The sequence below is a fragment of the Brachyhypopomus gauderio genome, chromosome 8 (genome assembly GCF_052324685.1).
Source record: "Brachyhypopomus gauderio isolate BG-103 chromosome 8, BGAUD_0.2, whole genome shotgun sequence".
Classification (NCBI taxonomy): domain Eukaryota; kingdom Metazoa; phylum Chordata; class Actinopteri; order Gymnotiformes; family Hypopomidae; genus Brachyhypopomus; species Brachyhypopomus gauderio.
The window spans coordinates 24,706,418-24,721,396 of record NC_135218.1 but is presented as its reverse complement, the minus strand read 5'-3'; the positions used below and the strand labels follow the sequence as shown (position 1 = coordinate 24,721,396).

General features: G+C 47.7%; 1 protein-coding gene across 12 annotated transcripts in view; it reads right to left on the bottom strand.

Annotated features, from left to right (window-relative positions):
- The window catches only part of rbfox2 (RNA binding fox-1 homolog 2), a 39,420-nt gene that overhangs the window by 14,152 nt on the left and 10,289 nt on the right, over window positions 1-14,979 (bottom strand). For 11 of the 12 annotated variants that reach the window (XR_013132906.1, XR_013132905.1, XM_077015745.1 and 8 more), the window contains exons 2-6: window positions 14,872-14,922; window positions 4,318-4,524; window positions 3,706-3,870; window positions 3,292-3,345; window positions 1,548-1,640 (exon numbers count right to left, since the gene is read on the bottom strand). Coding sequence is in view for 10 of the 12 variants with exons in the window: in XM_077015745.1 (XP_076871860.1) it covers window positions 1,548-1,640; window positions 3,292-3,345; window positions 3,706-3,870; window positions 4,318-4,524; window positions 14,872-14,922 (570 nt within the window). In the remaining 2 variants the exon portion in view is untranslated. Of the gene's footprint in view, window positions 1-1,547; window positions 1,641-3,291; window positions 3,346-3,705; window positions 3,871-4,317; window positions 4,525-11,224; window positions 11,528-14,871; window positions 14,923-14,979 lie in introns of those variants that run through there. The other variant, XM_077015754.1, reaches the window with a different exon arrangement.

The following is a 14,979-nucleotide window of genomic DNA, read 5'->3' as shown; positions in this document are numbered from 1 at the left end:
AGAATAATGTAATCATCTCTGTTTCTCTCTATCCCTTTCACACATTTATACATATAGTTAAAAAGTTGATGGAATTCAAATGGTTTATAGTAAATAGTGGTGTTGGCCTTGAAAACACCACAAAATGCAAAATAAATAAATAAAATAAAAAATCTCAGTGAGAGATCTTGTACTCTAAAACAAAGCTTATCTTAAATATTACTATGTAAGGAAAGGATGGTTTGGGGTCAATAATATGAACAGGAAATTAAAAATCTAATGATTTCTATTGGAGCAGTCAGAAAGAAGATCATGCCAAAACAAACAAACAAACAAACAAAAGAAACAAACAATATCAGCTCCAATGTGAGCATTTCCTCTCCCCATGATCTGCAGACAAGCCCTGGATGCTACAGTCGGAGGAGGAGTCTGAAACCCATGCCAGCTACAGCAAACACGAGCAGCCACGAACAGTAGGGGGAGCTAGAGAGATCTCACCAGGCGACATGCACGTGTACCACATCATCTTCACCGTTTCTAGAGGACAAACGTTCAAAACCCAGCCGTCAACTGACACGACTACGCTCCTTGCCCTCTCCCAGAGCCGCACACACACACACACACAGACACGCACGACTACACACAGCCTCGGAAGACACCATGCAGAACATTTTGGGGAGAAACAGTGTCCGGTGAGGTTGAAAGAGAAGGCGGTACACTCCTAAGTGATAGCGTCTCTCAAGTGAGCAACCCAAATTCTGTGAGTCTATTGAGAGGAGAGAATTCATTTGCACACGCGCGCGCACACACACCATGCGTTAACAGGTCACTAAGATGGAGGAAGGATCACACGCATACATCAAGCAAAAGGCATCCCTGTGAACCACCCCTCCCCCAAACAAAAAATCAAACAAGCAAAATGAACAACTGATCGTGATGGCCTGCAAAAAGTGTTTTCTAGGCCAAATTAATAGTAATTAGTTTAAAACAAACAAAACCAAAAACCATAGACCAGACAGATAAACTGGCTACACTTTGTGAAAATGTAACTCGCTAGCAGACAAAACAAACAGAACAACACTACCGGTAGACACAGACCAACAAAGCAACACCGTGCCAAAAGCACAGAACAGGGAACGAGTCAAACCCAGGACCGTGATTGGCTAACGCTTCAGTAACATGCTAATGAGCTTGGAGGAGGACGGTAATGGCAGGATGCAGAAAGCACACACATGCTTCAAGTCTTTCCAGCGTCAGCAGATATCCAAACCCAGGAGCCAAGATGTACACCATTTTCCACACATATTCAGGAACAAAAATATACCTACATCACACATGCATTTTTTGACTGAAGATAACATGCTAAACACACTCTAACATGCTTCACACGTTCTTTCATATGGAAGTGCGCAAGCACACACACACACACACACACACACACACACGCGCACACAAACACACACACACGCAGTTTGTCCAGAGTAGCAGAGAAAAGGCACATTCTCAAAGCAGTCAGTCATGAATATGAGGGTTTTGTGGAGCAGAGAGGAGGCATTGGCAGGACTCACCTCTATCTTCCTGCCCTCCACTATTGTCCCGTGTAGCCTCTCCCGGGCCTTCTCCGCGTCCGCGCTGCTCTCGAACGTCACAAAGCCGAAGCCCTGGGGGACGACAGAGACGGCGTCGATCAGACAGGGCGATTACAGCGGAGCTCCGTCCCTTTGAGCAGACGGCCCACTGCCACAACACAACGCCACCTCCAAAACAACTCACAGCTTTAAAACAACTCACAGAACAGCTGCTCCCTCCCAGAGCACAAGGGAGAGTTTTGGAACCTGAGTTACTGCTCTTACTGTAATTATTAGAATTCAAAGAATTTAATATTTCTGCATTGCATTTATCTAAGGCACCTTCACATATTTCCACGGCAACAAAAAGCTAATTTTGTGTAGCACAAAGCCAATCATGAGATCCTGATGGCCACCAGGTGTTCAGGACATGGAGGCACAGGTGCACAGAGGCGAGACCTTCGGTCACCCTGGACATGGACACCCCCTCATGCCCTCCGACACTGAATTGCTCCAGGGTTAAAAGTCACACGGCCCAGGCTTTTAAAACTACTTAAGTGTTGCTTCTGAAGTGGGTGTGGCCAATCAGCCAAAGAGGAGTGTCCCGGGGGAGTAGGCGTGGTCCGGGTGACCTTTGCGCTGATTGACAGTGCAGGGTGCTTTAGCAGTAATCAGCCCGAGCGGATCGCTAACCCCACCACAGGGCTCTCAGCTCTCGGCCGACATGAGAGTCGACCCGCAGGTGCACACACACATCCCTACTCTCCTTTAAGCCGTCGTCGGATGGATTATACGAAAATGCTTACCCCTCTCACACAAACAAACGCACATTCAGACATGCGCATACACTCACTCGCACGTCAGCGGTTTGGCTCTGTCTGCTCGACAGCAGCTGTTCCTTACAGGAGAAGCGGACCACGGCCAAACGCTGCAGTGAGCTGCTCCATTTAGCTAAAGGAATCCTTTCGAAAAACCACCCTGCCCATCGATTCCAGTTGAATTAAAATGACGGTTCCATCCAGAACGGCAACAAGAAATAAGGGCAAATAGACACCAATTACCATTATGCAAATGGAATAATTTGCTAATTGGTGACCTCCAGCTTCCATTTATCGTAATAGTCATGCATTTTAGCCAAGCTGTTCCTTTAGCGTAACGGTCATGCATTTTAGCCAAGCTGTTCCTTTAGCGTAACGGTCATGCATTTTAGCCAAGCTGTTCCTTTAGCGTAACGGTCATGCATTTTAGCCAAGCTGTTCCTTTAGCGTAACAGTCATGCATTTTAGCCAAGCTGTTCCTTTAGCGTAACAGTCATGCATTTTAGCCAAGCTGTTCCTTTAGCGTAACAGTCATGCATTTTAGCCAAGCTGTTCCTTTAGCGTAACAGTCATGCATTTTAGCCAAGCTGTTCCTGTTAATCTGATGTATTTTTCATGCAGCAGGAAGACAGTGGTGACGCTGCTCTGCCAAGTTCCGCAGAACGAGCAGAAGTTGCCGGAACGTTTAGTCATTTTTATTACGAAATCAACATGGGATGAAAATGGATGAGTACCGAGCTTACAGGTTCCATATAGAGAAGCATACAGGCTTGTGATCCGGTGTGTGCGTGTGTGAGACGGACAGACAGACAGACTGGGATCTTGGTTTCAGATGTAGCAGTGCACATGACCCAAGAGACGTGGAGTTCTGTCTTTTCACAGAAGCGTCCCAGGTTGTGTCCAGGGGCGCGGTGTAGACCTCATACCTTGGAGCCTCTTTCATTGAAAATGATCTCCACATCCAGAATCTTTCCAAATTGCTGCAGGGAATAAAGAAACGCAGATGAATCAGAAAGGCTAGGAAATAAACACAAACCCCATCATGAATAATTAATGTCCAGAGACGGACACAATAGACTCTGATGTCAAATGGCAACTAGCAATGTGCACAAAACCTTCATGCACAGTTGTGTGAAATATACTGAGTCTACAAACAGCATCCACTCACTGCTGCAGTGCCAAATCAAACCTGCTCACCACCAGGAGGCGCTATTGTTCAGCGCTCCCTCCGGTAACCTTGCTCTCATGTTTCTTTGTCTTTCAGATATCTGCTTACTACTCTTTAAAAATGTCTTGGGTGCTACGAAACAACAAAAGTGGGGGTTGTGAGAGGATCGTACCCCAAACATCTGCCGCAGGTCCGGGTCCCTGAAGCGGAAGGGGATGTTGGAGACGTGGAGGCGTTTCGGGGTGACTTTGCTGTCTGAAGAGTCTTCAGCCCCAGTTGCTCCTGAACCTCCACCAGACACACACTGGCCCTCTGCCTGGGGGGAGCCGTCCGACAACTGTTTGGGGGGGGAGGGGTGGTGACAGGGGACGATGGTCATTAGGTCTTTTGTTCGTGTGCGTGACATGCCTAGTCATGGGTAAATGAGAGGAACAGCTAAAACTACTTTGCATTTAATCCTATTTTTCCTGTCCTATATTAAATTACAAATGGACAAGAAGTCTTGCATATGGAAAGTTTTCTTGACTGCCTCCTCAGACGTGCTAAAACGGTAAAGTTTTCCAGTGCAGACCATGTGGCCTGACACGCACGCGCGCATACACACACACACACACACACACACACACACACACACACACACACACACAGACACACAGACACACAGACACACACGGTCAGGTGAAAAGAGGCCACCAAGTTCCCAAATGGCCCAAGAGTGAAAGGCCAGCTATCCAAACAGCCGTCCACTCGGCCATATGCCACAAGTGTGTTCGATGACACTTACTTGTGTGCTAAGAGTTGTGGGGGCGGAGGGGGGGTTAGCGATCCCTGCAGGGGGCTCCACTTGCCCCTGCCCTCCGGCGGGGTAGATGCTGCTGCCCCCAAAGTCCAGCGGCAGGCCATTCTGGGGGGGCGGAGGGGGAGGGGGAGGAAAGGCAGAGAAAGGAGGGGGGACAAGACCCTCCTGAGTGCCCATCGTGTCCTGAGAACCCTGCAATAGAAGGAGGGAGCAGGGGGGGGGGGGGTAGAGAAGGAGGAGTGGGGTTAATTGACTGGCTGGCCAGACTCCACAGAAGACTGAGAAAAAGAGACAGAAGACAAGTGGGGAAGGAGGGGACCAGGACATAGAGACAACAGGGCTTTACTTACACCAACAACTGCTAAAAGAGTGGGAGGAATAAAAGGACATCATAAGCACAGAAAGTGACACAGAAAGAGAGAAAAAGATGAGGAGAGAAAGGGAAGGAGTGAGTGTGTGTGAGAGAAAGAGGGAGAGAGAGCACTCAACTAACCTCTAATGAGGGAATGTAAAAATGCTTCGGAGAGAGGAAGTCACTAAAAGCCAAAGATATTGCATTTCTCTTCCCTCTCTCGTCATTCCATCTCTCTCTCTCTCTCTCACCCTCCCCCCATTCCACTGTCTATCCCTCTCACTATAACTCTGTAGTGACAAGAGGATTTCAGGCAGGCTTTAAATATTTATGGGTACCTTATGAATAATTAAGAGCATGGGGCTACAACACACTCTCCCACACAATGCTCAAGGAAAAGCTACAGAGAAACACACACACACACACACACACACACACACACACACACACACACACACACACACACACACACACACACACACACACACACACAGACCCTTACACACAACACCTGGCTCCATCCTCTTACATACACACAAGCTGACATAGAACACCTGTATCCAGGCAAGTGTGTAACAGAAGAGGACGCCATCATTCCTGGTACGTACACAGATGCGCTAGATGGATCGTACGGCACAGAAAACCAAACAGCAAGACATCAGCATCAGAAAGGTACAATCTTTAGAACAAAAGGTTTGCTTAAGCACCTCCCGAATAATCGAACCAAATGCCAAATCTATATAATATTCCATGCTACAATCTATGCTTCGATTCCCTACAGCAGAAGGAATCGATAAGAGAGATGCCATAGATGCCGAGCGCGTTCTGGAGGAAATAAAGGTTTACCCACATATTTGCATCATGTATTTTAAGAGCCGACTGTCTGACATGAGGAGACAATGAATATCAAGTGGACTGTACTGCTCGGACTTCCATCTCATGTACAAAACGATGCTTGTGGCTGGCGCTATAAATACAGCCTGCTACCTTCACAAAAAACAAATGGCTTTAACCTGATTCGTGTTTGAAAAGAGATGAACAATCACTTGGCCTGGACAGAATGACCAAATCTTGCAGCGTTGCGGTTCTTACACCACTAGGCACTGTAATGATTCATTCCACACCAGTTATTAATCATTACAGACGACTGTGCGTGCTGAATAGCCATCTCGACCCGGCATGGGCACAGACACGTGCGCACGCAGCTCAGTTTCTTTTCATGAATGCTAAGCAGCTGGAGGTGGGGTTTTTTTTCCACAGGACCCAAAGTCATGCAGGGGTGAATCTTCCCAGCAGTGGCGTCTCTGAATCACGACACAGCTGCATTGTAGTTGAAAGTGTGTCTTACGTTTATACCTCACTATTCCACAAGTAAATGAATACAGACAGTTCCTGTCTGTTCCTAAGTGGGCAGGTAAGGCAGAGAGAGAAAGAGAAGGAGAGAGGGGGAGAGAGAGAGAGAGAGAGATGAGAGGAAATGATTCAGAAATGTAGAAATGTATTGTGTAGGCACATTTTCAGCATCTCCTCTGGGTTTCAGGAGCTCACTGAGAAGTCTAAACTGGCATACATACTTGAAATGAACTAATTCTGCCAGCAGCCGGATCTGTGGCACCGTCATAAGCCCCGCCATAACACCCATCATAACACCCACCATAACCTGGTCATAACCCTGAGGCACAGTGAGATAAGGCATCAAAGCGATACAAATAATTCCTACCTGCTGTCTCTTGTGTCACTCCGATTATGTTTAATAACATTAAATACATAATTAAAAATGTAAAAAAAAAACTAATAACCTTGTTATTCCATTTACTTGCTCTGGAACTACTGCCACCTATAACGTTTGTGAATTAACTTAAGTGCACAGAAAGAAAGACATTCAGTGTGATGAATTTGAGATAGAGAAGGAAGAGAGAGAGAGAGAGAGAGAGGGGGGATGGAGCAAGGGAGGGAGAGGGAGAAAGAAAGAGGGAGAGAGGGGGGAGAGACAAAGAAAGAAGCAGGCTGCAGGAAATCTCTGCTCTGTCAAGTGTACATTCCTCCTGGATGGGGCACCACGTCCTTATATGGTAGTGCTGTGTGGCGGGGAGGGGGGGGGTGGGGGCAAGAGGGGGGGGGGGGGAGCGAGGAAAGAGAAAAGACAGACCCTGGTAATAATAGCACCGCTATCAGGTCTGCCTGTGCCGGTATGAGCAGTCGATTCATCACCTGGTGTCATGCTGAAGCCAGCAAGCACCCACAGCTACGCAATTAACCGCGTGGAGTTCTTCTCTTTACCTCCACATCTCCACCCGTTCAGGAGGGGGCTCTCTGTAGTGGCACACACCGGCTTGTGTGTGTACACGCACACACTCCCGCACGTATGCACACACAGACCTATGAACGTGCATGCACGCAAACACCTGAAGAAGAAACATCCTAATTCGAGAGTTAATTTCTCTCAGACATAAGGGATGCCTCCCGGCTGCAGTGTGGGAGACGTGTTAACAACGATCGCAGGCGCATCGGAGCGTATTCCGATCGCGTAACGCAATTGTGCTGATGCTACAGGATTCGATAGCCCTATGGCGAACAGGAAAACGAACTGTGCAAAGTGGTGTGTGTGTGTGTGTGTGTGTGTGTGTGTGTGTGTGCGATGCTCAGGAGAGCGGCAGAGAGCATATCATAGGAGGGGGCAGAGACCCCACCATGGTCATGCGGGATGACATCCGGCCGGCCGCGAGTGTGTGGCTGCACACGTGAGTGAAAGCGAGTGTGTGTGCAGTGGCGGAAGAAAACAGCACTGGTCTGCTTAGTTACAGGTCAGTTAGCGTGCGGCTACCGAAGCGGAATCATAAAAGGGGGGGGGGGGGTGTTTGGGGGGCAGGGGGTGTGAAGCACGGCATCATGGGACACTTTGATATAGCAAGTGATCTCATGTCTTCGCTAACACGGCAGTGGCACCAACTGCGCTCTCCAGTCGTACACGCTAGCCTCTCTCTATAGGCCCAATTACCATCGAAACATCAGAACCGACGGTATAAATACACTGCGATTCGGGCAACGGCAATACTCTGCTTCACATAATGAGACGGCAGTGTCTCTTGACAATAAATGCTGAAATAGAAACTATATGAAACAAGAATAGCATCGGCGTTATGGACCTCACGTGGTCACCGTGACGGCTGCATTCAAAACAGCCTGCCGGACCAGAACATGAAGACGAAGTCGTTTTTATGAGACTGGGGTATGGAAATGCCTTCAAGTGTTCAGCGTAATGTTAATGGTCAGGCGAAGCATTGACTTTTACTCCTCTCTCACCACCACCCCCCTCCCGACTGACCGTACACTGTAAACTTATTGGTCAGCCACTCCTGACTGCTCTTCCCTGGTCCCTGGCCAATCACATCGCTGTAAGCTCAGAGGAGACGACCTAAAGACACTCCACAAATCACAAGGAAAGATTCCCCGGCATTCTGCCAATGGGCACTTCAAAGACACATGCCAAGGCATCGCGCATGGGCACACTCAGATGAGCGTGCACGTGTGCGTCTCCTTGTGCTCACTGGCGCGCAAACTCGAGACAAACACGCACGCCCAGAGGCCCATGGTCACACAGTTGGCAGCGGACTCACGCCGTGTGTTTACTTAAATACGCTCCACCTTTAGCACACCGAACGAGAAACTAGTCGATCTGGTTCAGACACCGTCGACCTGTGCTGCCGTAACAGCGTCTCTCGGAAAATGACCCTAATGACTTCAGCAGCTGTGCTGCGAGAATGAAGGTTAGCCAGAAAGGAAACTGCTTTGACACGCCAGAAAACAAACCAAAAGAAATTCTCGGACCTATGAAAAAAACCATTTATACATCAGAAACCGCAAAGCATTAGCTAATCTAGATGATGTCAAAGAAAAAATGAAAGCTGGCTGTAGTGGTTAAGTGGCACTCCTACATGCTTATATACGCAGCTAGAAATGTCAGTGACCTTTGTTCAGACTGTAAATAAACAATTTACAGTTCTGGTGTAATATGCCAGTGTCACTCCAGTAATATGCAATAACATGATAATAACAGATATTATTGAGTAAGATCTAACAGACGGAGGACTGTTAAGCTTTAGAGAAGTGCAGTCACGCTAAATTCATGCTTACACTGACGTAAAAAAGGAAAACGTAAAATTCAAAAAGGCATTCAAATATATTAAGTAAAAGATTAAATAACTTGAAGTGAGCAAAATATCAAACAGCATGAACGGAGAAGTACTGAAGATCATTGCATGAAATTCAATCATCCCTTTTAAAAACACATAAAAATAAAATATTTAGAGTATTCTAAATATATTTTGCAAGTTTTCTGAAAGTAAGATTTTCCCCTTTAAACTCTCAGATGAGTCTTTATCTCAGATAGCGCCACAAAAGCATCACCATCATCGTCTGGAGACTCAGGCAGGAGGGAGTGGGAGGAGCTGCTGGCCTGTAACGTGGCCCTCGGAGGCCCGACGGCCTACTGCAGTCATCTCCCATTACGACTGCACACCGGCAACCTCCGTCACCCCCGTCACTCAGGTGAGACAGTGAGGACCACAACCATGAATCGTAGAGCATTGGGGGGGGGGGGGGGGGGATCTATATTATAATATTTTTTTTAACAGAGGAGACAAAGTTGTTTAGCAGATAACTTGAGATGGAGCACATCTCTGCACAAAAGCCGTTTTTTTATTTTTCCCCACAGACACACCAGAGCGCTCATCACAGCTTCAGAAATCACATGGGCCAAGCATGTGTGAGTTTGTACACACTGGTATGGCAGTGCTGGCCAACGTGTGACGGCGCTGTGTGTATCAGCTGACCCACATATGACTTATGGATGAAATATGACGTGACGGAAGATGTTTTGGACACATTTAAGGTGTGGGTCCCTTTTGCTCTTTTGAGATTTGGGTAATACTTACTTGTGCCTGTAAGCTTCATGTGGTTCCAAGCTTTCAAAAGGATGTGTGCATGTGTGTGTGTGTGTGTGTGTGTGTGTGTGTGTGTGTGTGTGTGTGTGTGTGTGAAAACGAAGCCATAAATGGCAGGTAGCAGTCTCTCCCTTCCCTAAGGGCGCATGCATGGGTGGGGCTCTGCAAATATTTCTAACAGCCCTCCGTGTGTGTGTGTCTCTCTCTCTTTCTGACACATAAGGATAAGTATAATCTTTCATCTGCGACGTTCAAACACTAAAATTCCCTTTCAGGACTCTTTAAACCTCTCTGCTGGAAAGTCTGTGATCAAGAGCAGCAATCTCGGATCACGACGGGGAAAAGCATGGACCCGCCAACACCCGTGCCCACGGCTGTTTGGACAGCAAGGCTCTCGGCGTCCATGCTGTTGGGTTAAATAAAGATTACTAGCTTTCTGTACCACGTCAGTTCCTCTGCCTGTGATAAGGCTGTCACCTTGCAAATCAATTTCCATTCTCTCTTTATCTCTGCTCATTCTATCTGAACCCTCCCCCCTTACTCTGTTTTTAAAGCAAAACAGAGGGATACCAGCTGCTTAAGCCTGGGGGGGGGGGGGCTGGGAGAAGGAGAGAGAAGGAGAGAAAGAGAGAGCAAGAGAGAAAGAGGGATTGAGAGAAAGAGAGAATGAGACACACAGAGGGAAAAGAGGTCAGAAAAGTAAAAGGGGGCAGGATTCCAAGGTATACGAGACAGACCGAGAGAGAGAGAGACACACACATGCAGCATGTGTACACACACACACACACACACACACACACACACACACACACACACACACACACACACACACACACACACACACACACACACACACACACACACACACAGTCCAGCCATGATGCCGTGTCTGTACGCAGTATAAAGAAAAATGCAAGAGTGACACAGAAGCTTAAGACTTTATGACGGTGTGTGTGTGTGTGTGTGTGTGTGTGTGTGTGTGTGTGTACACATGCTGCATGTCAGTCACAGTTGTGTTTTTGTCTGTGTGGCAACTTTGTGTGTGAGAGAGAGAGAACGACGAACAGAAGGAGGTAAAGAGAGTTGGTGGAACAACTGTTTGTCGGCACCTGTCAACTTCACTCAAGAACCAGAGGAGTTATGGGGACAGCTGGAGGGGTGTGCACAACAACAAAGTGCTTTCTGCCCCTCCCCATCTTCTGCCCCCACCCCCCTCACCCTGGGCCATTTGGAGGGGCTGAGAAGCCCAGGCCTGCCCGTCAACGTGGCCCAACTCACACCGCCCGCAGGCGCACGACCCTAACCGCACACAACCAAGACCGGGTTCGGGCCGGCCACGTTCTTCTAACGCGGAGCGCCAACGCGCTCATCCGCGGGCCCCCTCGCACGGGGCACCATTCTAGGCAGGAACGAGCGCATTCGGGGGCACAGCCATGCGACGGCTTCAAACATGCACGCTGCCTCCGCGTTAACAACTGCCCTCGCACACAGAAAGCGAAGCCCCAGTGCAGCAACCCGCCCGCCCGCCCGCGCCTGCACAAGGTCGGAGAAGGAGCAGCCAACATGTGCACGGAGGCACGGGAGACGAGACACTTACCGATAACACGGACGGGTAATACAATCCCATCATTGTATTTGGGCCAGGACACACTCGCTCCTGCTTCTCCTTCTTCCTCCACTGCTCTCCTCCGCACCGTCACCTCTCCCTGCAGCCCGCGCGCGTCGCGCACATTCAAAATCTCCCTCTCTCGTTCTCCTCCTCTCTCTCTCTCTCTCTTTAGCTCTCTCGCTCACACACACACACGCTCACTCTTCCTCTCTCACATGCTCTATTTCCGTTTACTGCCCCCTGCCCACCTCTGCAGCTCCAGATCTGTCTCCGTCACTCCTGCACTCTCTCCCTCCCTCCCCCTCTCTCTCTCTCTCTCTCCCTCTCTCTCTTTCTCTCTCTCTCTCCCCACCCCCAGCCCTCGTTTGTGGCACCCTGTCCTTGCTTGTTCATCTCTCGCTTTCTCTCTTCCTGCCTGCTTGTATCGTCACTCTCTCCGCCCCTCACCCAGATAGCGCACCCTCCCTCCCTCCCACCTCCCTCTTTCTCTCCCTCTCTCCCTCTTTCTCTCCCTCCTCCCCTCGCCCCTGCCCTCAGTCACACCTGCACCGTTTCTCTCTCTCACTGGCTCGCTGTCACTGTGCACACGGTCCCCTCCCCTCCGCTCTTCATCTAGGTGAGTAAATTGGGGCTGTTTGCACCTCTGGGAGGCAGAGGAAGAAAAAGAGAGAGAAGGAGAACGAGAGAGAGAGAGAGAGAGAGAGCTTTTCTCATCTCAGGAGCAGAGATCAGCGTCATCCCGAGCTGCTGTTTGGCGGTGGCTGCTCCAGTCGGAGCCGGCTGGCCTGTGGCGGTAACGTTAGAGCCACGGAGCCCGTCTGCTGACCACAGCCGCACTGCTGCTCCTCCACCACGGGCTTCTCTCGCACGGACACAAGCACAGTCACAAGCTCACCACTGCGGGTGGGACTGCACGATTCGGCCACAACGCACAGACACAAGCTCACCACTGCGGACGGGACTGCACAATTCGGCACAGCGCAAACTGCCGTTAAAGCTGGAGATCACAACGCACCAGTGCCTGATGAGGAATTTCATAACGTCTGATAAAAATGCCACCTGGCCCTGGTGATTATTAGTGCAGTGCTGGTTAATCTGTTTCCTGAAGGTCTAACTACAGACTTATCACAACAGTAATGGTGTGGGTACAATGTGAGCACAGGCCCAGACTGGATAATACTGCAAGCTGGATGGGGGAAATGAAAGGGGGGGGGGGACCAGGCCACAGAGTTAAACGGATGGCGATAAACGGATAGAGAGGGGGATGAAGGGATTAGAAAGGGAAAGACAGGAGGATGAACTGGGGATGATATGAGGATTAACTACACCAACTGAACAATCTGATAATGCATCCAAACAGTAACGTACGCTGAGGTAAACAAATAAATCGGACATATGCTATCAGAGGGGCGGGGCCAAACGCAGGCACAAAGACTCACGTGCGCATGCGTCAACAGTGGCTGCTCCAGCACTTGGTTAATACATTTCGCATGCGATGGCAAGTCGGGACACGAGATTGGAAGGGTTAGGCTTCATCTTAAAAACCGCTGCTCCCACGGACCAATCAGGATTCAGCTGCTATTTCACAGCCCGAGGAACAGCTCCTACTGACAGATTCTCCTCACGCACTTTAAATTTGGAGCACTTCGACCTCTAGGGGCGCTACGCTACCTCTCAAACCCTCAATCACAGATTATGCTCCACTGATGATATATCAATATAGTGAAAGTGCTATAGTCTGACTTGTTGGTTCCCGGTATTTTTTTTTAAGCCAATCACAACAAATCCTTTCCAAAGCGTCCTTGACCACTGGTCCTATTGATCTTCTAATTGGTCCTGTAGAGAATGGTCATTACTTATCAAACACACTTCAGCATTTAAAAGCATGACTCCAGCTTAGCAACTGTGGGTGTGGCTTTTTTTGATGCAACCAGCTACGTATTTATAGCTGATCTTTGCACACACAAACTGTATGTTGGTTTTAGGAAGAAAGCTCATTCTGGCAGGCTTCGGCTAACAAGCGGTGCAGTTATGCAGGAATAAGAAATGCTGGGTAACTGGTCTATCTAATTAGTTGGAAATTTTGTAATCTGCATGTGGCCCTTGCTGGTCTCTTTCGGGAGGCTCCAATATGGTTAGCAGGAAATAAGAAACTACTTATATGGCTACAGCTGCACTATATGGACCAAAACATCATTTTGAAATTGCATTGCTATATATAATGATTATGATATGCTAAATATGAGACACACTGGTACTCTCTTGATGGTTATAGACTAGCCTTAAGTATAAGATAAACTAAAATGTATAGTATGAATAACTAAAAACTAGGGATGCATAAATACCATTTTTTTCCAACCGAGTACGAGTACGTGTATTTTTGTACTTGCCGATACCGATACCGATACTTACATAGAATTAAGCAGTCAGGAGCATTATGTAATAGTTAGTAATGTAAAATAGTGCAATGAAATCAATACAAAACCAACATACAGCTGAAGGCTGTAATATCATGCAACAAGCTCTTGATATGCGTTTGCACCTTTTCGTGCATCTTCGGTAAAATGGTCTCCGTTATATGATAACGGCTGGGAATTTCATACTTGGGCTCTAACACATCAAGAAGGTGCCGAAATCCCTGATTCTCAATGACCGAAAATGGTTGATCATCAAGAACAATAAACTGGCTAAGAGCTTCTGTTATCTTCACAGATCTAGGGTGGTGTGTAGACATTTTCTCTCGTCTACTTAGCGTTTGCTGCAGTGTTGGTTGATGCAGTGGTTTGATAGCAGTGAACTCGTCGTGCTGAGTTTTGTGTTTCATTTTAAGATGTTTTATCAGGTTACTCGTGTTGTAGGAAGACGCAGAAGTACCTCCTCTTGATATTTTAATAGAACACAGTTTGCAGTCTGCTTTGCTTGGGTTGTCATCACTAATTGTGAAGTACTTCCAGATCGCCGACATGTTGAATTGTCTGCTCATTAGCATAACGTGGTTTACGTCCACTAGAAAAAAGGTATCGGATGTTGGTATCGGAGCCTCGTTTGCGAGTACGAGTATGGGTAAATGGACATGGTATCGGGCAAATACCCGATACCAGTATCGGTACTCATGCATCTCTACTAAAAACTTTTCCTCGATTGTGTGAATTCAGCGATTCAACCCACAGTACACCAGACCCAGATTAGCCACAGCAAAAGAAAGGAGATTTCTCAAAGTTTCACTGGCAATCTGCATTTTTTTGTACATCAGTATCGCAAATGATATTATATATGGTAATGATTAAGAAACAATATATTGTGCAGCCTTTACAAGCCTAATGATCATTCGTTATGAATTGCTGTCTGCTCTCTGCCCTAATGGACTATGTATCAGCACACCATGCCGTACCAGTTGCAACTTTTGCCATGTGTTCCTGTACAATGTACAACAATGTGCCACAGAGTGGCAAAAACAGCCACCTGACTGTATCTGTGCGTTTTCCTGCTTAGTATATCTATCTATACAACATGTCTATCTGTTCTCTTGAAAAATGACATTAATCTGTGTCAAGTAAACAAATTGTTATTTTTGGTAGACTATTCCTACAACACAAGGTCAGCTACTGACGTAAGGATGTTGCCGTGTCTCTTACCTGACTGGCTGAGGGGTATCCATGGAAACCCATGTTCAAGGGATCGTTGTTCTGGAAGGAAATATAAAGAAAACAATCTTGAAAAAAAAATGACACTGAATGGACACA